Source organism: Colobus angolensis, unplaced genomic scaffold (assembly GCF_000951035.1).
Source record: "Colobus angolensis palliatus isolate OR3802 unplaced genomic scaffold, Cang.pa_1.0 Scaffold6, whole genome shotgun sequence".
In the NCBI taxonomy this organism is placed as follows: domain Eukaryota; kingdom Metazoa; phylum Chordata; class Mammalia; order Primates; family Cercopithecidae; genus Colobus; species Colobus angolensis.
The window spans coordinates 1,588,533-1,611,969 of record NW_012119598.1 but is presented as its reverse complement, the minus strand read 5'-3'; the positions used below and the strand labels follow the sequence as shown (position 1 = coordinate 1,611,969).

The 23,437-nt window shown below is 40.7% G+C and overlaps 3 protein-coding genes across 4 annotated transcripts in view; 1 reads left to right on the top strand and 2 right to left on the bottom strand.

The window, feature by feature from the left end:
- DOCK5 (dedicator of cytokinesis 5) overlaps window positions 1-8,920 on the top strand; it is a 99,484-nt gene extending 90,564 nt beyond the window's left edge. Inside the window, exons 37-40 of the mRNA XM_011962600.1 lie at window positions 1,546-1,717; window positions 2,369-2,507; window positions 3,356-3,459; window positions 4,426-8,920. Of these exons, the coding sequence (XP_011817990.1) occupies window positions 1,546-1,717; window positions 2,369-2,507; window positions 3,356-3,459; window positions 4,426-4,530 (520 nt within the window). The 3' untranslated portion in view covers window positions 4,531-8,920. The remainder of the gene's footprint in view (window positions 1-1,545; window positions 1,718-2,368; window positions 2,508-3,355; window positions 3,460-4,425) is intronic.
- Window positions 8,921-12,499: 3,579 nt separating this feature from the next.
- Window positions 12,500-19,549, bottom strand: GNRH1 (gonadotropin-releasing hormone 1 (luteinizing-releasing hormone)). Of its 2 annotated transcripts, XM_011962599.1 has the most exons (4): window positions 17,464-19,549; window positions 16,448-16,589; window positions 14,842-14,937; window positions 12,500-12,699 (listed from the first exon to the last, which is right to left on the bottom strand). In XM_011962599.1, the coding sequence occupies exons 2-4, from the start codon at window positions 16,586-16,588 to the stop codon at window positions 12,658-12,660; spliced, it is 279 nt and encodes a 92-aa protein (XP_011817989.1). In that variant the 5' UTR covers window position 16,589; window positions 17,464-19,549; the 3' UTR covers window positions 12,500-12,657. The 2 variants fall into 2 exon arrangements, with proteins under 2 accessions (XP_011817989.1, XP_011817988.1); XM_011962598.1 differs by having other exon boundaries at window positions 16,448-19,549.
- A 1,534-nt stretch (window positions 19,550-21,083) lies between these two features.
- KCTD9 (potassium channel tetramerization domain containing 9) overlaps window positions 21,084-23,437 on the bottom strand; it is a 29,262-nt gene continuing 26,908 nt past the window's right edge. Inside the window, exon 12 of the mRNA XM_011962597.1 lies at window positions 21,084-23,192. Within this exon, the coding sequence (XP_011817987.1) occupies window positions 23,076-23,192 (117 nt within the window). The 3' untranslated portion in view covers window positions 21,084-23,075. The remainder of the gene's footprint in view (window positions 23,193-23,437) is intronic.

The following is a 23,437-nucleotide window of genomic DNA, read 5'->3' as shown; positions in this document are numbered from 1 at the left end:
AACCTCTGCCTGTTGGGTTCAAGTGATTCTCCTGCCTCAGCCTCCCAAGTAGCTGGGACTACAGGCACCCACCACCACGCCTGGTGAATTTTTGTATTTTTGGTAGAGATGGGACTACAGGCACCCACCACCACGCCTGGTGAATTTTTGTGTTTTTGGTAGAGAAGGAGTTTCACCATATTGGCCAGACTGGTCTCGAACTCCTGACCTCATGATCGGCCCACCTTGGCCTCTCAAAGTGGTAGTATTACAGGCGTGAGCCACCGTGCCCGGCCGCGTCATCTTTATTGTCAGCTTTTACCATCATTTTTTATGGCAATAGACATTGCATCATACAAATGTGCCGTGATTAATTCTTCTCCTACTATAGAATATTTCAGCTGCATCCTTCTTTCTAAACAATTAACCATAAAACTTCATTATATATTTTAATGCAAACATATGTAACTTGTATCAGTATGAAATATATTTTCATTAAAAACTGTAGCAAACATATTTGTATATGTAGCTTTCCTATTAGCATGCATTCTTAGACGTGCTGGGATTCAGATTACTACATTCTAGTAGTGTGTAGTTTGTGGGTAGAATTTGAACACAGGCTATCTGGCTCCGGAGTTGTGCTGTTACCCACTACATGAAACTGCCTGTTGAATCTCTTAAACATGCTGTCTTTGCCTATACATTGATTTAATACCTTCTCTTCCTGGGATAACATACTCATATTTTCGTCCAGTCACCTGATGGTCTTGTTTCTGTGCATTAACACCTTGAGATGTTTGTTCAGTTGTAATTGAAAATTTAGGCCGGGCGCGGTGGCTCAAGCCTGTAATCCCAGCACTTTGGGAGGCCGAGACGGGTGGATCACGAGGTCAGGAGATCGAGACCATCCTGACCTACACGGTGAAACCCCATCCCTACTAAAAAATACAAAAACTAGCCGGGCGAGATGGCGGGCGCCTGTAGTCCCAGCTGCTCGGGAGGCTGAGGCAGGAGAATGGCGTGAACCCGGGAGGCGGAGCTTGCAGTGAGCCGAGATCGCGCCACTGCACTCCAGACCAGGCAACAAGAGGGAAACTCTGTCTCAAAAAAAAAAAAAAAGAAAAGAAAAGAAAAAAGAAAACTTAGATTTAGAATCTGAGAGTGAAGTCATAGGTCAAGAGTAGGTTGAGGAGGCCAGGCATGGTGGCTCATGCCTCTAGCCTTAGCACTTTGGGAGGGCTGAGGTAGAAGGATCACTTGAGCCCGGGAGTTTGAGATCAGCCTGGGCAACATGGTGAAACCCCATCCCTACTAAAAAAACACAAAATTTAGCCAGGCATGGTGGCACACACCTGTAGTCCCAGCTACTCAGAAGTCAAGGTTATAGTGAGCTGTGATTGCACCACTGCACTCCAGCCTGAATGACGGGAGAGAGACCCTGTCTCAAAAAAAAAAAAAAAAAAAAAAAAGTAGGCTAAAGAGTCATAACTGCTGGTACTTTCATAGTGAATTTTGATTGCAAGGTGATCAGTGTTTGTGATGTTTGTCCTTGTTCCTGGCCAATAGCTCGATCCTGGAGCCACTTTTGGAGCGCAGGGCCTCGTCAGGTGCCAGAGTTGAAGATCTGTCCCTCAGAGAGGAGAACAGCGAGAACCGGATCAGCAAATTTAAGAGAAAAGACTGGAGTCTGAGCAAGTCCCAGGTCATTGCAGAGAAAGCACCAGAACCTGATTTGATGGTAAAAAACAAAAAAGAAAAAAAGAAATCTCTGGAGGCTTTCCTGACCTCCCCCGTACCCAGGCACATCACCATCCCCTCCCAGGTTGAAGCTGGCACGTGCCTTGTCTTAGGACTCAGTAGCCTGGGTTAGTGTCAGATGGCAGATTGTGGTAAGGAGAGCACATACCGAGAAGTTCGAGTCTATAGATCAACATTGGTGAAGATCTGGTACCTACAATGTAAACATACGGGTTGATGCTTAGAGCTGTGGTTCTCGCCACTCTGTCCCGAGTCAATCCAAACACTGTCATTTCTCTTCTTTAAGTTTTTTAAAAGTTACTTTCCCTTCCATAAACCACATCAAGTTGTTAAATGTGGCAAGACCACCTTTTCCTGAGAATCAGGATGGCTTATGTCCAACATAAATGACGCAGCCCAACTGTGATCAGAATCCAGTCTGTGGCCAGTCAGAAAATAATCTATGGTTCAGTGGTTCTAGTCAGTGCCTGTTTGGTGGTGCCCATCATATGACAATGTAGTCAACTTAAAAATCGCTCCTTTAGTTAAGTCCTTTTCCAAGTGTCTTCTCAGAAGACAAGGCTGTTGAGAGCATTGTTGAGCTCGGCCTTCCTCACCGTGAAAAGGTTTTGCTTTTTCTCTCTGGTCCTAGAGCCCAACCAGAAAAGCACAAAGGCCAAAGAGTCTCCAGTTGATGGATAATCGGCTATCACCATTTCATGGTTCTTCACCTCCTCAGTCAACGCCCTTGAGCCCACCTCCACTCACTCCCAAAGCCACCAGGACCCTAAGTAAGTTTTCCTGTATTCCTTATAGTCTTTATACTAGGGAATGGAGTATGTTTATGCATCTGGACATTTTGTAACTAAACCAGCCACAGTGTATATAAAACCACTGTAAAACTGGTTCAATTCAGCATTCGTGTATTATACAGTTAGACTGGAGTTTGGCAAGGCGGCCACTAGGACTCATTAAACCTTTCTGGATAGTGATCCAAAGGGCATTAGTGTCTGTTTTATAATTGTGAAGGTATAAATGAGGCAGATCTGCACTAGGACTAGACAGACAACAAGTAACTTACAAGCTAACCATTGGTTAGGTAGACCTGAACAGGGACAAGAAAAAGACCCATTCCATCTACTGCTTATAGTCTGGCTTGGGGAACCAGCAGTGCACAACACTTGAGAAGAATTGGGTACCCATAGTCCAGAGGCATGGGAGAGGGATAAATCTATCAGAGCCAGATGGGAGACTGTTGTCAACCAAGAGTTAAGAGATTATCAGTTACAGTTGAGATGAAGTGAATATTTTCCTAAGCACTTGAGCTATATCAGAGAACAGAATAATACCATACATTCCAGAAAATGTTCTCATCTTCAGCTTAATAGTAAAACCCTGAACAAAAAATAAAGTTTTTGCTTCAGAACATCTTGTGGAGCTCTTGAAACTTCTGGAGAGGGCATTACCTGTGTGATGCGGGGTGGGAAGTCTTCTTCATTCTATCCACGGAAACCACAGAATGTGGCTTTCACAAGTTGGTTGACCAGGTTGGCTTAGGTGTTATGGTGCCAGCAACATTTCCATGAGCTTTCTTGCTCAGTGCCTCTCTCTGCCCGCCTGCACTTTGTGTCATTTCTAGGCTCCCCATCGTTGCAGACAGATGGAATCGCGGCCACTCCTGTCCCACCTCCACCTCCCCCCAAAAGCAAGCCCTATGAGGGCAGCCAGAGGAACTCCACTGAGGTAGGGAAATCACAGCTGGCAACTGTGGCCAGGGAGCGCCACTCCTGGAAAGGCAGCATCAGGTTTTCCAGGCTCTTCAGTGGGCAGGTTTGCTCATAGACCTGTCACTGCAGTCGATTCTTGGCTCGTTCCTGAAACCAGAGGAGATAGAGAAGTTTTCAATGGGAAGGACAGACATTCAAGCAGATGATGAAGGTAGAGCAGGTGTTCTCTGTACCTTGTCCTGGGTACCTGTGAAATAAGCCATGAGTTCTAGTTCACCTTTTTAGGGGGGCAGGGGCAGGGTCTGGCTCTGTCACCCAGGCTGGAGTGCAGTAGTGCAATCATAGCTCACTGCAACCTTGAACTCCTGGGCTCAAGTGATTCTCCCACCTTGGCCCCTCAGTTAGCTGGGACTACAGGCATGTGCCACCATGCCCAGCTAATTTTTTAATCTTTTGTTGAAATGGAGTCTCTCTGTATTGCCCAGGCTGATCTCAAACTCCTGGCCTCGAGTGATCCCCCCACCTCAGCCTTCCAAAGTGCTGAGATTACAGGTGTGAGCCACTGCCTGCCCCCAGCCCTCTGTTTCACATTTGAAGAGTTTACTTCTGAGTAAAGGACAGTCATTCTGAAATGACCTTAGATGGGTCTCCTTCATTCATTCAGCAAATGACTTCTAAGTGCCTCCTATCTATACGCCAGGAACCCAAGTGTTGGGGATACAGCAGCGAGAGAGAGAGAGAGAGAGAGAGAGAGAGAGTGAGAGAGAGAGAGAGAGTGTGTGTGTGTGTGTGTGTGTGTCTGATCAGCTCACGGGAAACAAGGAGGACAAGTCAGTGTAGTTTTCCATTTCACTTTGCAAAGCCTGTGTAGATAAACTCAGATCAATTAGAAGCTAAAGCAGAATATGAGAAATGGGCGGAGAAGGCAGAATTAGGAAGAAAGCTAAGACCTGCTTCTAATTTTGTGTTTCTGCTTCTGCAGCTCGCTCCCCCACTGCCTGCACGAAGAGAAGCCAAAGCACCACCCCCTCCACCTCCAAAGGCTCGGAAGTCTGGCATCCCTACTTCCGAGCCTGGATCCCAGTAAGGATCTTGCCCTCTCTGCAACACCGAGTGCCTTAGACAGCTGCTGCCTGAGAACTGGCCTTCAGCCGGTGTCCTCATTCCATGGGGCTCCCTGCTGACTGCGTTTCCTGACCTGGGATGATGTTTACCAGCTCAAAACCGGTTATGTTCTTCCAAAAGCTTCTCTTTGATAGAAGTTGGAGGCCATGCCACCTCCCTTCCAGTCCACATGAAATTCCAGAATCAGTCACAGCCTCTGAATTTTTCAAAGAAGAGATCGCATTCACCATTGTTAAATGTCAGCCTGTACTGCAGAGACATGATGGTCTGCTCAAGCCTGGACAAGTTCTTCCACATTGATGGTGGAATCTCCTTGGAAGGATTTTCTGCTTTATGAAAAGCTGTGCTGGAGACTTAGGTACTTTTCTCACGTGGACACACCCATCCCATCCCATATTGCATCTTGGAAGAGATGGATATCAAATACACTTTGGTAGCTGAAATAATCGTATCTTTCTGATGTCTAACGTGTCTCCTTTGAGGAAAAGAACATACATTTTTAATGGAGATTGGCTGCTTTCAGGTATGTGTGGCTGTCATTGAAAGAGCATGGACTCAAATGTGAGCCCTGAGTTCTTGTGTCCACCCAACTCCCATCTTCTCGTGGCACAGGAAAGCTGCCCTCTCCCTGTCTCACCACACTCCTGACTAATGACCCTCATGGCACTGCAGTCACTCCTTCCCTATGGACTTCTTTGAAGCTCTTCCTTTTGCACATATGGTTTTTTTTTTTTTGTCCTATTACCTCCTCTGAGCGCAAATCACTGGCTACAAGGGACTTACCATTCTGGATTCAGCCGCTTCTTTTCCAGAACCCATTTGGATGACTCAGCAGCCCCATCTGCTACCTGATTTTACCCTGGAGAACACAGTGCAATATTTCTCTTTGATTATTTATTCCTCTTGATTGTGGAATTAATTTGATTGCTTGCTAATGGTACTAATAGTACTCCTTTCAGAAGAAAAAAATGGAGTGATTTAGGTGACCAAATATTACATACATAAATAGCCACATGAAGTTTTAGACGTTTGGAGCTGGAAGCCTCAAAGACCAACCAACCAGCCCCCTTATTTAGTAAATGAGGACATTGGGGCTACACACAGAAAACTGTACTACAGATTCTAATAACCCAGCTTGCTAAATTAGGCTATACCCAGGTAACTTCTAGAAGACAACTCTGACAAACTCTTTAATATTTACCCCTTGTTGGAACAATATTTGAAATGTCCCAGGTATTTCTATGCTACTTAGATATTTGTGGCAAAGCAGAAAGCTTTCTGACTGAATGCAAAGGTCAACACTGGGGGAAACTTGCTAGCAGTTTCTCCCACAACATTGCCCAGAGTCCTTTCCACTAAGGAGGAGAAGAGAACAGAGAAAGAGATTTGCATTTCCGCTGCCAGAGATGGCATTCGCCCGCCTATCGTCTGTGTTTCCTGTTTCACCGCCACCCTTTTAGGAGAGAACTACCAGTTCATCATGAGGGTCAAGGAAGCAAAAAGCTCTCAGATGTGTCCAAGGCATTACTTAAGAAATGCGTATTGCAGATTCTAGAAGGGGTGTGGAAAAGGTTATCCTTTACCCCCACCCAGTAGAACCTGCAGTGTGCTCGCATGGAAAAATCATGGGCTTTGCAATTAAACCTATTTGGTGGAATTAAACCCATTTGGTTTCAAATCCCAGTTATGACATCTATTAACTTTGCAAACTCACACAAATTATTTGAAATTATCTGAGTTTTCATTTTCTCACCTTCCAGAACAGGGATAATGCCTCCTGCATGGGTTGTTGTGAGGTTTCAATGAGATGAAATACGGGAAGGAAGAGGTACTCACCTGATGGTCCTTGCTTTTCTCTGCTAGGCCTGAGTAGGAACTGGAACTCTCTTAAGAGCATTACTGATACTTTTTTTTTCTTCCAAAATAGTTTGGAATGCGAGTGCAAGTTAGTTCTGCACATATAGCCCTTCTCCAAATGGTGGTTTCCTTTGAAGCCTTTTACATGATTATTTATGACTAGAGACAAACTTAGTAAGAACTCAAGAGGATTTTAAATGGAAAGAACTCGAGCTGTAGAGAAAGGAGGAGGCAACAGAAAGATATGTAGGGCTTACCTAGAGCCTGGCACGACTTCTGAGAAGTCACCTAGCAGCGGGCTAGAGGGGATTTGTGTACCACACTCTACTTTCTGGGCTGCCATTAAAATAGAAAGATATAAACTGGATCACCAAAAAAACCAAACCTCAAGGCTATCCTTCCAAAGCAGTAGAAATGAGTCCCACAGCCTGGTCTTTGAGCAGAGGCTGGGAAGACAGGATACATCACTGTCTGGATACCTTCTCTTTTTAATAGAACATATTCCATATGATTTCCTTTCCACCTTAATGGAAATAATAGCTCTCTCTTGCCTGAACAAAAGGGATTCCAGGTAGTATTGTGGCTAAGAGATTACAGCGGACGATGGAAGGTTCATTTTTTAGGGAAGCTGTTGGGTAGGAAGAGTCACATTTGACAAAATTCGTAAGTAATGTTGGTGTCTGTCCTGAAGTCAAAGAGGATGACTGCAAAGAAACACCTCATGATTACATTAAATATAAGAGATAAGGAGCAAGGAGGAAAAAAGAGAAAGAATTGGTCTTTATTTTTCTTGTTAAGAACTCTTAGAGTATTGAAAGACATTGAAATTAGCCCTAAAATTGTCACAACTTTTGTGAACACTGCTTTATGGTTGGAGGTGTTTTTAAATCTTTATTTCCTCTCTTTCTCTCTCTGTTCTAGTGACTTGACTTGCTTTAAGATTTTTTTTTTTTAAAGAATTGTTTTATTCAACATATATGAAGTTCTTAGGGAATGCCAGTCATGGTACGAGTCCCTTGGGATGTAGCGGTTGAGTGTGTTCAATGAAAACAGCCCCAGTATACAAAGACAGTTCACTGTGGTGTGCTGTAGCATTGGAAAGGGAGTGGTACTAGATGAAAATGAAACCCTAAATAAGACTGCTGGGCCATGGGTTGCTTCCTCCTCCTCCACCTTAACCCTCTGATTCCAGAATTGCAGTCATTTTCTCCTGCCAGGGAAACCCATTAAAAACTGCAGCCACACTGCAAATTCATAATGTAAAACAAGATGTAAAGCAGATTTTGGGAAAACAATCTACCTTTGTTTACTCTTTCCAAGCTAGAAGAGTCCTTCTCCTCTAGTTGCCCCTAGGTCACTGGCTAATTTCTTATTTTAAAATTTAGATGGAACTCATATACAGTTAAGTGCACAAATCTTAGCCATGCAGATGGGTAATTTTCACACAGCTATCTGCCCATGTCCCTGCCTCTAAGATACAAACATATACTGTTTTCAGCACCACAGAAGGTTCCCACATGCCCATGGCGCCATTTTGTGAAAGGTATTTAGAAGGCCCTTCAAATTTGTGGCTTCCTTTCTCATACTTCTCAGGTATAATAAAAAGGGGAGAAAAACCCCACCCACAAAACAAGGCTATAAAGATTGTGTACCTTTTAAAGAGTCAATTTGTAGTCAGTTCCTGGGCCTCTCTCTTTTTTTTTTTTTTTTTTTTAATTTTGAAGCTACCTGAGGTTTAGAATTCCTTCAGCCCTAGCTGGTTTTATTCTCGGTAAACAAAAAGAGGGGGAGGATTTGAAGGAAACTAGTTTTCTGTACAAAGGCTTTGAGGTCCATGGACTATACTTGTCCCATTTATCATCCCAAGTGGTGCTTTGACCCTGCCATACCCTGGCTGTTAAGATAAAAAGATTTGTGGACATTAAAATTATGAATATGCCAGTAATAATCTGGCACACATTGAAATATTGACACAGATTACCATAATTTGTGCAACATCTTATAAACTATCATTTCCATAGTAGTCTCAGGTTTCTCCAGCCTGGCCTACTGTATCTACACTTCAGGTTCATTTTAATAATTATGCTTTCCTTCTCTGTATCATTTGGGAAGTTGATAAATATCACTCCTTAGATACCTTCATTCAATGATATGTCTGGCTTTTACAATGAAATTGGAAAAGGTAAGTTTCTGTTTGGGTGCGTTGAGAGTTGGACTATCAATTCTAATCTACAAAAGGAAATTCATGATTTCACTCTGATGCCTAGGATCCAGCCAAACTCATCAGATGCAGTATCAGATGTCCAAACTCATCTACTATTAGCCGTATTTTGTGAGTTGTTCATCTCAACTTTGTCAAAATGCCTTTGCCATGATTTTGTTGCTATCTGGGTTTCAAACATGGACAGTTAGGAAGGTGTGCATTGAAGTAGGAAAATTTTGTTCAGATTTGCTGTTATTTATTTTTTAAATTAAAAATGGAAACGTATTTTAAAGTTTATTGTGTGTTTAGTTTGTTATTGCCCTTATGTTAATGAAATCCTTCCTGAACTTTGCAGTTTTTCCTTACCCACGCCTCTTTCATGACACATCACACCTAGCATTTTTCTGGCTTGTTTCCTTACAGGTCCTATTAGGTTAAACCTGCACTGTGGGGCCCTGGAGTCATCTTTGCCCAGAAATAAGAAAAATTACAAACCACTTGGTTCTTTTCACCCTTCTGTCTTTTTTTTTTTTTTGCTATCTGGGCTGACAATTTTCTGATAGCAATTCATTTAATGTACATAGATTCTGTTTCTTTACCCATTCCCCACAGATATTTAGACAGGTAAAGAGAGAAATAAAAAGGTTAAAGAGGATATCTAATAACTTACGTGAAAAGGATAGGAACTCGTTCTAAAATGGTTGAATGTTTGTATCACCTGGGGAGAGGCCACTCCCAGACCAATTACATCAGAATTTCTGAGGGTGGGGAGTAAGATCCAGGCATCCACATTTCTTTGAAGTCCCTCCCATGTTATTCCAATGCTAGACCAAGGTTGGAAAACCACCACATGAAGGAAATAAGACTTTAGGAAATTGGTATTTAAGGTGTGTTTCATAAAATCCCTGCTGGTGGTGGGTCAAGTTGGAGAGAGGAAAGGGGCAGTCACGCTTGTATTAGTTGGCACCACTGTTTAGTCCTGAGCTTACAACTTAAAATTTTTTTCACCCCAAGAAAGTGTTCTGTCCAGGAGTCAAGCCTATAATCTCGGCACTTTGGGAGGCCAAGGCAGGAGGATTGCCTAAGCCCAGGAGGTAGAGGCAACAGTAAGCCCTGATCATGCCACTGTATTCCAGCCTGGGTGACAGAGTGAGACCCTGACCCTGATTCCACAAAAAAATTTAAAAAATTAGCCAGGCACAGTGATGCGTGCCTATGGTCCCAGCTACTTGGGAGGCTGAGGTAGGAGGATTGCTTGAGCTCAGGAAGTCAAGGCCACAGTAACCCATGATCATCCTACTGCACTCCAGCAGGAGCAACAGAGTAAGACCCCATCTCTACAGAACATAAAAACAAATTAGCTGGGCATGGTGGTGCGTGCCTGTAGTCCCAGCTACTTGGGAAGCTGAGGTGGGAGAATCACTTGAGCCCAGGAGGTCAAGGCTGCAGTGAGCTGTAATTATGCCACTGCACTCCAGCCTGGGTGACAAAGTGAAACTGTATCTCAAAAAAAGAAAAAAAAATGTGTTCCAATACTTTGCTTTTTAGAAGCAATAATGCTTCACTGTGTTCATATGATTTATAAGAATCATGCTTCTTGAAAACAGCACAGCATTTGGGCCCTAAATACTAAATTGACAGATCTGGGTAATGTTTTGGCTCTAGGATCCCCATTGAGAAATACTATAAAGTGTCTTCCTCGGTCAAGATCTAAGTGCTATTATCTTATGCAGTGATTCCTGGCTTTTTTCTAGTCATCTGTAAGCTACTGCAACTTCTAAAAGTTTTGCTAAAATGATATATTTTCGAACCATTCTTTTTACTACTTGATCATTTAAAGCCATATGCATTTGTGAACTCATTAAATGATATGTTTCCCCACCCTTTATTATAAAAGGCTTAGGATTTTTTTTTTTTTTTTAAAGCTACATTGATGAGTTAAGAGTCTTCGGATTCAGGGAAGTGTTCATGATTTTATAAGGAGGCCATTTTCATTTTGAAATGGGATCTTGCTCTGTTGCCCAAGCTAAAGTCAGTGTTGCAATCATGGCTCACTGCAGCCTTGAAATGGGCTCAAGCGATCCTTATGCCTCAGCCTCCTAAGTAACTGGAACTGTTGTGAGGCACCATGCTCAGCTCCCAAGTGGCCATTTTCACTCTCCTCCTTCCCCTTAGTTATTTGGGCCATGTGAAAGTCAAGGGTACCTCCTGAAAGCCTCTAACATCAGCATCAGGCAGTTGGATGAGCATCTTTTTATCCCATTCAAGGGAGGCCTGCAGCTGGCCCTAAAGAAACTGTCCCAAAGACAAACTTTGGCTAAGGAAATCTGACGCTTCAAGCAGGATGTGTAAGTTAAGTGGGTGTGTTGTTTTTTGTTAATGTGTTAAATAATGTGAAGATTGTAAAGTATACTGTTTTCATTAAAAAAAAAAAATATATATATATATATATATAGTCACTGGGTAATTGGCTAATGGAAGCCTCTCATCTTGCTCACATGTATTGATTAGTGAAATAGTGCAGTTTTGCTTTTGTTTCATAAAGCAGATTGTGGATCACATCATTGCCTAATTTTATTAAAGACAGAGTGAAGAAATTATTTGATTCCACTTTAGAGACTCTTCCAATGGAGGTATTTGGGAAATCTGTCATTGTGCAGTAGCAAATATTTGTATTAAAAAGAGGCGGTTTTTCCCCACAGGATGTTTCTCACCCCTGTTCAGATTTCTTAGCATAAGTCTTTCCTTTTTTGAGGGAGCAGGGTAGGGGGTAGGGAGGCGAGTTCATTTGATTAAAAGAGGAAAAAGGGCTTAGATCTTTGACAGGTCACTTTGTTACTGAGACACTGGGCAAGTTATCTGAAATTTGTTTTTTTTCCAGTGGTCTCATAGCCACTTGGAAGTTATGTGACTAAATGAGAACATCAGTGTCATACTGTCTGGTGCCTTATGGAGGATCGGTCATTGCTAAATCTACATTGACCTATGAACCCTAGTTTCCTGTTTCAGCTCCAATGGACAAAATAACCCAGCATCCAAAGTCCAGTTCTGTTGGCTGCTCATCATAGGGCAATACTGGAATAGTGAACATGGAACCAAACATGGCTGGGACTCCTAAGGAGAAACTCTCTGAGCCCCAGTTTCCTCATTTTAAAGCAAAGCCAATACTAACTACAATCCAAGGTTCTTATGATAGTTAGTAAAAATATCTGTGCACATATCCAGCACAAAGCCTGCCCCTGGTCTTTTTGGAGCAAGAATGGTGGCAATGCTGTCTGACCAGGGGACATGGGAACAAGAGTCTCGTCTCCAACAGTCTGTGTATTCCACTGTGTTTCTTAAAACCAAACAGATCAAGTAGAAGAACACTCATTATTTTTAGGTCTCAGTCCCAACCCTCAGTGTACACCACGTGGATAGATTGCATGGGACCAGAAGGAGCACTGGACTAGGAGTCCTTGGAGGCCCCCCTCCTCCTTACCTCCACGTCTCACTTGGGTTCCACTAAACTTTCAAAGGGTTTGGAGACAATCAAGGGAGGGAACTTCTTTCCAAGTGGGAGAAAGCCTTGGCTGTGGCCCCACCTCAACTTCTGTAGAGTATGGTCAAAGATAAAGTTATAATCCCATAGAAACTGGAGCTCAATCAGCTTTTTCTGGCTGGACCAGTAGGTGGCTATTCTGCTTGTGGGCAGATGCAGGGTAGGGGTGCTGGAGAGCCTGAGATCCCTGCTGTCAACAACAGACACTTTATCTCATCTGCCCTCCTATCTGCCACATGTATACACACCTGGAGGGCTCCCTTTTGTGGCCTTACAGTACCCCTTCCCCGGGAGTTCTGAATTAGAGAAAGATTTAACCAGGTATGCCACTTCACTCACAACACAGCACTTTATTATGGAGTATGTGCAACTTGGTGTAAGGATTTCTGAAATTCACACAATTTACAGGTATTTAATGGGTTATAAATTTTCAATGTCAGAATTATACTCAAGTCATGTTAGTAATGATCACTCCTGGCCCAACAGATTTAAATCTTCTTCTGCCCAGTTTCATCTTCAATCAGACTTTCCTGAAAAATATGTAACAAATATATCAAGACTGACTTTACCAGCTGAATTTCATTACATTTTTGACATTTTGGTTTCTAAAATATCAGTCTAGAAGGAATTGGTCTGTTTGATTTTGTACTCGTACCAGTTAGTGCTAGAGAGACATGATAAATTGGGTTTGTTGTTTTTTTGTTTGAGACAGAACCTCACTCTGTCACCCAGGCTGGAGTGCAGTAGTATGATCTCAGCTCATGGCAACCTCCACCTGCTGGGTTCAAATGATTCTCGTGCCTCAGCCTCTCTAGTAGTTTGATTGCAGGCATGCATCACCACATCTGGCTAATTTTTATATTTTTAGTAGAGACGGTTTTGCCGTGTTGGCCAGGCTGGTCTTGAACTCCTGGCTTCAAGTGATCCATTTACCTCGGCTTCCCAAAGTGCTAGGCTTACAGGCATGAGCCACTGTGCCTGGCCAAATGGGTCTTTTTAAGCTACTTAATATACGTAAAATCTACATTAATAGTTTGTAAGAGTGAGTTGTGGAGGATGGAAGTGAAAAAAAGTCTGGTTATTTACTTTGCTATTAAACCAGTCTTTGCTTCAGTTTCTTCATAATGTCATGTTTGGCAAATTTCACTGCTTGCCAGTTTTGTAATGCAGTAAGCAAAATTAGAAAAAGAAAGGAAATAGTCTGGGCGTGGTGGCTCACGCCTGTAATCCCAGCACTTTGGGAGGCCGAGGTGGGCGAATCATAAGGTTAAGAGATCGAGACTATCCTGGCCAACATGGTTTTGAAACCCCGTCTCTACTAAAAATACAAAAATTAGCCGGGTGTGGTGGCACGTGACTGTAATCTCAGCTACTCCGGAGGCCGAGTCAGGAGAATCAGTTGAACCCGGGAGACGGAGGTTACATTGAGCTGGGATTGCATCACTGCACCCTGGCCTGGCGACAGAGCGAGACTCCGTCTCAAAACAAAAAAAAAGAAAGTAAAAGAAAGGAAGTAACGATGTCTGCCCAGTTTTTTCTTTGTCCGTGGGTATATTAAGTTGAAGTCACTGTAGACAAAATTATAGCTTATTTTTATATATGATTTATTTGGGCTTTCCCAGCTCCTAGGCATAACTGATAATTAACTGTAATGCCTTCTGATTGCCACAAATAAGTGGACAATAGAGATCAGAGAATATCAACATTAAATCCAAGATTCAACTTAAGTCAGGCACAGTGGCTCACACCTTTAATCCCAGCACTGTGGGAGGATCACTTGAGGCTGGGAGTTCGAGACCACCCTGGGCAACACAGACCCTGTCTCTACAAAACATTACAAAATAAAATCAGCTGGGTGTGGTGGCAAGGGCTTATAGTCCCAGCTACTAGGGAGGCTAATCTAGTCTCAAGAATTGCTTGAGCCTGGGAGGTTGAGGCTGTGGTGAGCATTGATTGCACCACTGTACTCTAGCTCGGGCAACAGAGCAAGATCCTGTCTCAACAAATATTTTTTTAAAAAGATTCAACTGATACATTCAATTCTCTTTATACTTTTTCATCAAAAACCTAATAAGATTAGTGTATTTCCATTTTGGGGGGTGGAATTTGGAGGTGGTTATAGTCCTATCAGGAAATTGGAAATCAAATCCATCACTCTCTAAATTATAAATTTAATAGTTTGATATTTTTCATTCCAAAGGAGAAAAACAACCCATCTAGAGTAGTGTTTCTCACGTGTATATTCCCCAGGGTTCTGGAAAACCATGTAAGATAAAGTGCAGTTGCAGGATCAGGTGGAGGGCTGTGGAGGAGCCTAGAGAGGAGTAGTCTAGGGGGTTTGGTGATTTTACTTGAACTGAAACGCAGCAGTGGGAAGAAATTTGCTTTGTTGGTTATCCCAAAAGCTAGAGCCAGAATTAACAGATAAAAGTTACAGAGAGATTTCAATTCAACTTCAGAAACAAACAAACAAACAAAACATTTCAGCCCCTAGTGCTGTCTAACCACTGACTGGGATTGTCATGAAACACAGTCCTACCACAGGAGGTAACACAGGAGTCAGGAACGTAAGCCCCGCAGTGGCTGGGAGGTGGCTGACCTGAGTGATCCCCCAAGGCCTATCCACCTCTAGAGCTCTATGTTATGATCACGTTATGATCACTTTAACTTACCAGAGCTCCTTTCAGGTCTTGGAAGGGAGAACGTGGCTGGTGCATGGTGCATTCGAAGTGCTGGGTTTCTGCCAGTTGACCAACCTCTTTGACTATCTGAAGAAAGAGAATGGGATTCTTTGAGATGGAGATAAAGAAATGAAATGGTGTTTTCCATTTCCACCAAAAAATTGTGGAGAGTGGGGTCAAGGGGGATGTGGGGCTGAGGGGGACTGGGAAAGTTGCAGGATTCGCATAGGGACTTTAAGGACACAGATCTGCCATCTGACATTTCTACAGAATGGCATGGGGATCTGGAAATAATGGAGACAGTAAGAAGATATCATATTTTCCCCTTAAAGATGACAAGAGGGAGGCGTTTTGAGCCTCATGAGAGTCAGTATATCCCAAAAAACAAACCCCAAGAGTTTTTTAGAGTTGTAAAAAGGGTTGGTTTTTATTTTCTAGGTTTTACTAAATATGTCATAGTTAAATGAGATTTGCTTCATGTATAACCTGCAGAGAAGAGGCTTCAGATTCCGGGTCTTCTTTAATACTAAATTTTTATTATTTCTCAGAAAAGAGGTAATTCCTTCCAATGATAATGAAATGATTTTAAATTTTTCCCTTTCGCAGCCCTAGGTTATTTTTCAGGTTAATCAGCTAACATAGATGGCTTCTTTCCTTACGTGACCCTGATGAGTGGTCGTATTTTATAAATAAAAATCCTCCCAGCACTTTGGGAGGCCAAGGTGGGAGGATCCCTTGAGCCCAGGAGTTTGAGACCAGCCTAGGCAACATAGGGAAACCCCATCTCTATACAAAATTTTAAAAATTAGTTGGGTGTGAGAATGCATGCCTGTGGTCCCAGCTATGCAGAAGGCCGAGGTGGGAGGATCACTTGAGCCCAAGAGGTTAAGGCTGCAGTGAGCTGTGATTGTGCTACTAAACTCCAGCCTAGATAACACAGTGAGACCCTGTCTTAGAAAACAACCCCAGAAAACAAAAAAGCAAATACCTCACGTTAGTGTTGGTGCCAGTTCTATCATCTAATCTATATGAAATTAAATCAGCATGTTTTCTACTACGTTATTTTATCATCTTGAGTTTGCTAATTCCTGTATTCTACCAGTCTCCAACTTTGCTTAAATGCCCCTACCAGTGAAAAGAAATGATAGGGCACGCATCCCTGATAAGGATACTCATTTATAAATTATAAAAATGTACTCATCTAATATCACAGATATTTTTAAAAGATGAAATGAAAAACACATACAAAGTTCTAACGTTTTCTTTCAAAATCCCAAAGAATCATCTTCTGATACAGACCTTGACCCTATCGCATTGTTTCTAATTCCTTTAGCAATCCCATACACTCAGAATGTGACGTGCTACCTCACACTTGTTGCTATTAATATCTTCTTTTGGAATTTTTCCAGCTCTTTGTTTAGTCCCTGTCTGAACTGAAAGTAGGAATGGGACTTCTACTTTGTAAGTGCCTTATCTCAGCTGGAGTATCTAGGGTACAACATCATAGAATATTGCCATTGGGGCTCCTCCTGAATGTTTAATATAGTTAAATTGAATCAAATTGCTATGTCTTATTTTGAAGCTGAGAGAAACTTACCTCTTGGAAAGAATCCATCAAATTTTTGGCATCTCTCTTTCCTCCGGGACGTAGTCCATAGGACCAGTGCTGGCTGGAGCAGCCCTCCACACACACAGTCAGCAGAATAAGGCCAGCTAGGAGTTTTGCAATTGGCTCCATTCTAAGGCACATGAATGCACAATCAAATTAGACGCAGACAAGGTTGAGTAGAAACTAAAAGACCTCTTTAGTGAAAAGGCTAGCATCTGTATCACTAACCCTGCAGAAGACGGAAGTCAAAGTCACAGTTTTTATACACAGACACTGAAACTCAGAGACACCTGCTGGCTTGCCTTGAGTTTCTTAGCCACTGGGGACAAAATGAGTACTTAAGCTCACACGTTCAGGATCTTTTTAGTACTAAAACAGTCTATACTTTTATTTTTATTGTTTGGTTATCCAAACCCCATAATTCATCCCTTATCAAGTTCACCATTTTGCCATAACATTTCCCCCGTTGTGGATTGGTCTTCAACTCTTTCATTCCTGAGATAAAGAGAACTGAGCCATCTGTTAAGGAAAGTAGCTCCTACTAGAAATCTCTGGCTAATATAAAATTGGTTGACATTAAATGGCTACCCCATGGTACTAATGACATTTTTCTATTTATCCTTCAGTCTTCCTAGCATTACTGCTGGCTGGACCATCTGTGGCTCAGGACTCAACACTGTTCAAAGTAGTTAGTCCCCGACCAAATGCCTTCCTAGCCAAGGGGGCCTCTAATTTTCTAATGAAATGTGTCTCCACGTTAATTTTCATTTGATGGGAAAGAGGCTAAAGACTAAATCAAACACTGCTCAATAAGCTGTGGGATTCCCCAAAGCCTGGATCTCTGTGGCTAGTGCTGGCAAGGACAGCGAAGAACCGAACCAGACATCATTAGATACCATCACACCTGGATTTAGCCCTTGGGCTGTCAAATGCCCTGTAGACATACAATAGCATGCAATCTAAAAAAGAAAAACTCGTGCTAGAAATAATACAAAGCCTTTTACCTGTTTAGAGGCAGACAGCCAAAAAGATCCCAAGCTTCCCTTGAAGTAGGTTGAGTATTGTGACTTTTCTGTTTTTCTGTCTTCCTTTTTTATAGGGAATTTTTTCAGGACATTGAAATGTTTCCTGCTGGTAAATTATATTGCACATGGACTATGCTTTTTTTTTTAAATGGTAATTTTTTAAAATCCTCACAGAAAGCCCTTTAATGGTGTATGTAATTGGAACACCCCCTGGTGTATCTGTTAAATTTATTTAAGTGCAGCCATTAAAACCTCAGCTAAAACTGTTATAGCTGAGGCCACAATTCAAAGAGATTAAAATCCAACTAGGTTGGATTCCCTTGAGGAAACCAGCAGACCTATCAAAAGTTCAAGGAAAATAGATGTCTTAGATTAAGTGAAGTCAAATGCATACATAACTTCCACAAAGGAGGCTACACAATAAATATAGGACATTGAGTCAGGGTGTCTGGGAGCTTCTGGCTCTTGGAGTCTTCATTTGCAAAAGGAAGGGTGTCGACTAGATGGACTAGATGATCACAGAGTTGCTTCCAATTTTAAAAATCTGATTTATAAATAAGCAACACTATATACCAAGTTCATGTAGGATCCTAAATCAGTGTGTGTTTGAAAATTCCCTCATCTACCCATCAGGTTCCCTGCTTGACTTATCTTGAAAGCCTAGTTCTAAAGCATCAAAAAGGCAAGAAACCTATACCGAGAGCAAGACCATATTGAGCAGACTTACATCAACAGACCAACTCATTTCAGCTGATGCTTATTGAGTTAAAAATGCAAATCATTGTTAAGGGCAGTGGGAACAGAAAGATGAGAAATTATAGTTATTTAATAAATAGCACATGTATAAGAGCACTCATTACAATAGCCCTGCAAAGTGGGTATCATTATCCACATTTTATAGATGTTCCACCCCAGAGGTGTAACGGTGGACATGTCATTTACACAGGACAAGCATGTAAAACACACACACACACACCCATTACTCTTAATTACATTTATTTGAATACACATGGTTGTCTTTCCCTAATTTACCCCTAGGCTGAAACCTATAATAGTCAAAGATCCCATCTGATTTAAATCTCTCTTAAGAAACCCCTGGCATTTAGTCAGCATTCAGTAAGTACAGGTTTGAATGAATGAACAAATGAAGGAATGAATAGAAAGCAAAAACCTTTTAACCAGGTAAGGCCTAATGTTGCCTCTATTTCTGCATCAAAGATATGCTTTATCTGACACAGAATTAAACTTTCATGTATAATTGGCTGTAAATCCTGTTATATTAGCTAAACTGTAAGATGGCTAATAAATATAACTGGATATTTGTTCATTTTACAGCTGGGATTGGCAATTTCCCCACAGGTAGGATGCTAAACCCATCAGTCATTGCCCAGTCTCCTCTGGAATAACTACATTTGCAGGGATTTCAGGGTAAAGAGAAATGGTGTTTTTATCAAATTCCCTTGCTTTGTCCAGTCATTTCTGTGGAGTCTGTCCAGTCCTCATGATAGGATAGAGAAGGGAGTACGCTTTAAAGTATAATTGCAAATAGAGGAGAATTTAAAAATAAAACGTAAGTATTTGACTTTGTTCCATTTAAATTATTTCCTTTAGACACTTTGACTCATGTGTCATTCTGACATGAAGAGTGGAATGTCATTGCACTACAGTATACAAAGTAGGGACAGACCATTTTTCAGCAAGAATTCATTATGGTTGAATAGTGCTAGTTTCAATTGTCCAATTGATTTGTGTTTGCTGAGAGATGTGCATCTAAGTATTGCTGAAGCAGAAAATGTGGTCTCTGCACAGGACTAATGAAATGGGAGTTCAGACTTGTGACACCTATTGTCCGGTGAATCACTTATCTCTCGATTTCTTGTAGGTAATTTCTAACAGTTGGGATTAAATTTTTGAAAAATGCTTTGAAATTATTAAGATGAATACAGCAATACAGTATTAACATTCTCTAGAGGGAGAGAATATACACACACACACACACACACACACACACACACACACATATATATATAAAAAGGAGAGTTTATTAAGTATTAACTCACACGATCTCAAGGTCCCACAGTAGGCCATCTGCAAGCTGAGGAGCAAGGAAAGCCAGTCCGAGTCCCAAAGCTGAAGAACTTGGAGTCCGATGTTCGAGGGCAGGAAACATCCAGCACAGAAGGATGTAGGCTGGGGAGGCTAGGCCCACCTAGACTTCTCACGTTTTTCTGCCTATTTTATTATTTGCTGGCAGCTGATTAGATGGTGCCCATCCAGATTAAGGGTGGGTCTGCCTTCCCTAGCCCACTGACTCAAATGTTAATCTCCTTTGGCAACACCTTCACAGACATACCCAGGATCAATACTTTGCATGCTTCAATCCTATCAAGTTGATACTCAGTATTAACCATCGCAAACATGGTCTATGAATTCATTCAACATGCTGTATGTCCTTAAAGTCTCCATTAGCACTGTCTTAGGTCACACAGATCTCAAGGCAAGAGTCAACTTTGTTTTGTCTTACTTTCTGTATCACCAAATGGGTTATCAAACCACTATGTAATTAGTGAGTTTTTGATATTGAATGACTAACTTAAAACCATTTAAGGATTCCATGGTTAGGTCAATTTACCAGAAAGTTAAATATAACAAATTGGGTTTAAATAATTGGATTTTACAGTTGTCATATTTTTTCTAAATTTGAAAGAATGGCTTTAGAGAAAAAACTGCTTCATCAACATCAAAACACCTCAAAATTATTACAGCGATGATTTCATAATCTCACTGAAATGACAGATGAAAAAAATCTTTTCGTGCCCTAATGTAAAATCTCAGCGGGAAGCACTTAAGGTTAACTCCTGCTGACATGTCTAATCAGGTTGTAAAAGGGTTTCAGAAAATTAATCCTTGGATAAGTTGCTTTATACTGAAATAATGTAACCACTTTTCTTTGTAGTAATGAATCTGTTAATTTTAAAGGTAATTCTTCCTTGGGGACTTAGTGCAATTGTTTTCCATATATTAAAGATGATTTAAAGTTGACAGGGCAGATTTACAATACACATAAGAGTCATAAAATGAAATGGAGAAAATATTCCAAGTCTTGATTTATGATTGAACCCTTCATAAGAATAATGAATTTACAACATTTTCTACTAGAATCTCCTTGAGACTGTAGTTGAAAGAACTAGACTACAACAGATAGTATTGCTTAGGCAGTTACTTGAGTACCAAATTTTATTAATGCAGATAATCTAGTTAGTTTACATTTAAAACCTTTTTCCTGTCATCCCAACAATGGTATTTTTACCTATGTGTCCAGACATGTTTCCTCTCTAGGGTTAATGGAAGTTTTACTAGTTTGACGGTTTCCTGCCTCCTTAAAATTCTCTATCCTAGTTATCAGGCAAAAAATGTTTTGGGGCATACTATTTATCCAGCCTAATAAAGCTAACTGGTAATATTCATCACCTAAAGAGTGATGAATTTAACACAAACAAATTAAATGAATTACTGGGGAGGCAGTCTTTTGTTCAGAATTCGTAAGGTTTGTGTTGTTAGCATGGTATATTTTTTAAAGAATGATAAAAATAATCATGTTTAAAGAAATAAATTTACTTTAATGGTACTTTCAAAAAGACTAATCCACAACATTAAGTTATACTGTATTTCCTTTGCTACCCAGAACCACAGGGCTGGTTGTCAACACATATTGAAGAAATGTAAGTAAAATACGGAAAGTGATGATTTTCAAAAGGAAGAGAAGAAACTCCTTTTCAACACTTTATATCATTTATTAATGCAGTATCCATTAGATCTAAAATCTGCAGTTTCTAAGCACACCATGTTTAGATCTTTCAGATCCTTCTGCAGTTTTAGGTTATTTCTGCAGAGGTACCTTTAAGTGAATGAATAACACATTCTATAATTCCTGAAAATATAGTACAGAGTGAAATGATTTAAATATAATTTAGGCACATATTGATTATGAAAATAGATTATCTCTCAATACAATACTTCTCTGTCTTGGTAAAAATAATAAAGCAAAGAAAATAATTCATTTCTGAAGTTGCTTTCCTTCACCTGTAAAGGTCTGATCTCCTCCCACTATGCATATATACCCTTTACTGTTAAGGAAAGCTTTGCATATGTAGATATACAAGAATAAGCTACGTAAATACTAAAGATATGTCATTCTCCCAAAGGAGACACAGGTGGTTTTCAATGATTCCTTGCCTCATGTTGATGAGTCTGTAGAATTCAGAACCCATTTGGACACAGCTAATATCCCTGCTCTTGGGGTAGAAATAAGGACACCAGGTCATTGGTAGGGAGGTACAGGCCCTTCCTCTGCTGCTGCAGAGAGATAATGACTCAAGAAAATTGGGCTAGAATTTTTTAGAACATATATATATAATTAGAAGAATCACAGGTGCTGACTGATTGGTATTACACCTTGGACCAGCCAAATGCCTTTATTTTTACTTTACATATATTTTTTGGTGGCTGTTATCAAATGCGTGTTTAAAATTCCTCATTCCCCACTGTAGGGTTCTAGCTGCAATTATATTACATTGCCTTTTAGCAGGCAACTCTACCATCTTCATTCATATATGCTTTGATTGCAGTAGCTCTGGATTTAGTATCTATTTCTAAGCTGGCCCTATGTAAACTATTCGGTATTTGAATTAAATGAATATTAATGATGCACCTTGGTTTTTTGGTTTTGAAGTGTCTTCCTATCCTTGTGATGATTGTATGAGAAAACTAGGCTAACAGTGTAAATAGATAGAATTGCTTGGTCTGGTGTTGAATGGAACTTGCCTAGAATGAAATTCTGAGAAATTCTCACCTATAGGTGTTGTAGTGATAGGTAAGTTCTTCCTCCATCCAGAGTCCCACTGTACCTTTGGAATGACAGTGATGTACAACGATGTCTTTCTTTCCACTCTGTCTCAATCAGTAAGAACTGGGTATTACTTTAATTTAGCTACTGTTTTGTCCTAAAAAGTAAACATTATAAAAATGAACCTGAAAAGAGTCTTAGGGAGTCTGATCTCACCATATTCATATGGTGTGACAGGTATTAAAGAGAGGAGGCATCACTAAAGCTATTTATAAACCTGAACAACCTTTTCCAAGTTTTCATAAAGTTTTAACAATTTAAATATCCATACTGCATCTAGGTATTCAATAAATATAATTGCATATGTTGTGCTTTCCATAAATTAAAATCCTCAAATGCATCTCAAACCAAGATGGTATTTCCACATCATGCCTATTTAAAAGCAAATATAATAGATACTATTCCTGGTCATAAAACCAGGTAAACCCCCCTACCCCGTTCAAAAGGCAGCAATATCTAGTTTCCCTACATCTATTAAATGAGTGCTTTTCTGTTAAAAATCAGAAAATGGAAAAAAAGTCAGTTTTTTCCCTTATGCACCGCTCAGAACAAGCATAATCCTCTAAATGTTTTTTTTAAATTTCCTTACAGTGTTATTTCTTCTAGACAACTGAGTGGGTGGAGAAAGAAAAGTGATAAGGAAAACATTTTCATCTTGTATATCTTCCTCCAGCCCCTAAAATTCTCATCTGACACTTTGTGACATGTGTAGTGGTGTCAGCATCTCTTCAAATATAGCTCCCTTCACGTTGGACCCTCTCAGGTTGGCTTCTTGAAGATCACACCCAGACAGATCACAATTCTGCAAGATGAAAACAATATTCACATAATTCATATGGAGATTTCAGGCCTTATCTGTTCCTGCTCAAAACGATTTCTGGGGCAGATTAGGAAAATGTTCCTATACAATAAAACTCATTTAATTTCCAGAAAACTGATGATACACCACCCTAAATTAAGATGTTCTTCTATCTGTATTTGTTACCTCTAGTTAATGTTCAGGCTGTATATGTATAAACCAAGGTTAAAGAGGAAGCATGTCCCTTG

Coding starts and splice junctions, on each gene's coding strand:
- GNRH1 (XM_011962598.1), bottom strand. CDS start 16,600: ATGTGCCTTAGAATGGAGCCAATTGCAAAACTCCTAGCTGGCCTTATT. Junction 14,938..16,447: donor TGATGGATTCTTTCCAAGAG/GTAAGTTTCTCT, acceptor CTCTTTCTTCAG/ATAGTCAAAGAGGTTGGTCA. Junction 12,700..14,841: donor AAGACCTGAAAGGAGCTCTG/GTAAGTTAAAGT, acceptor CATATTTTTCAG/GAAAGTCTGATTGAAGATGA.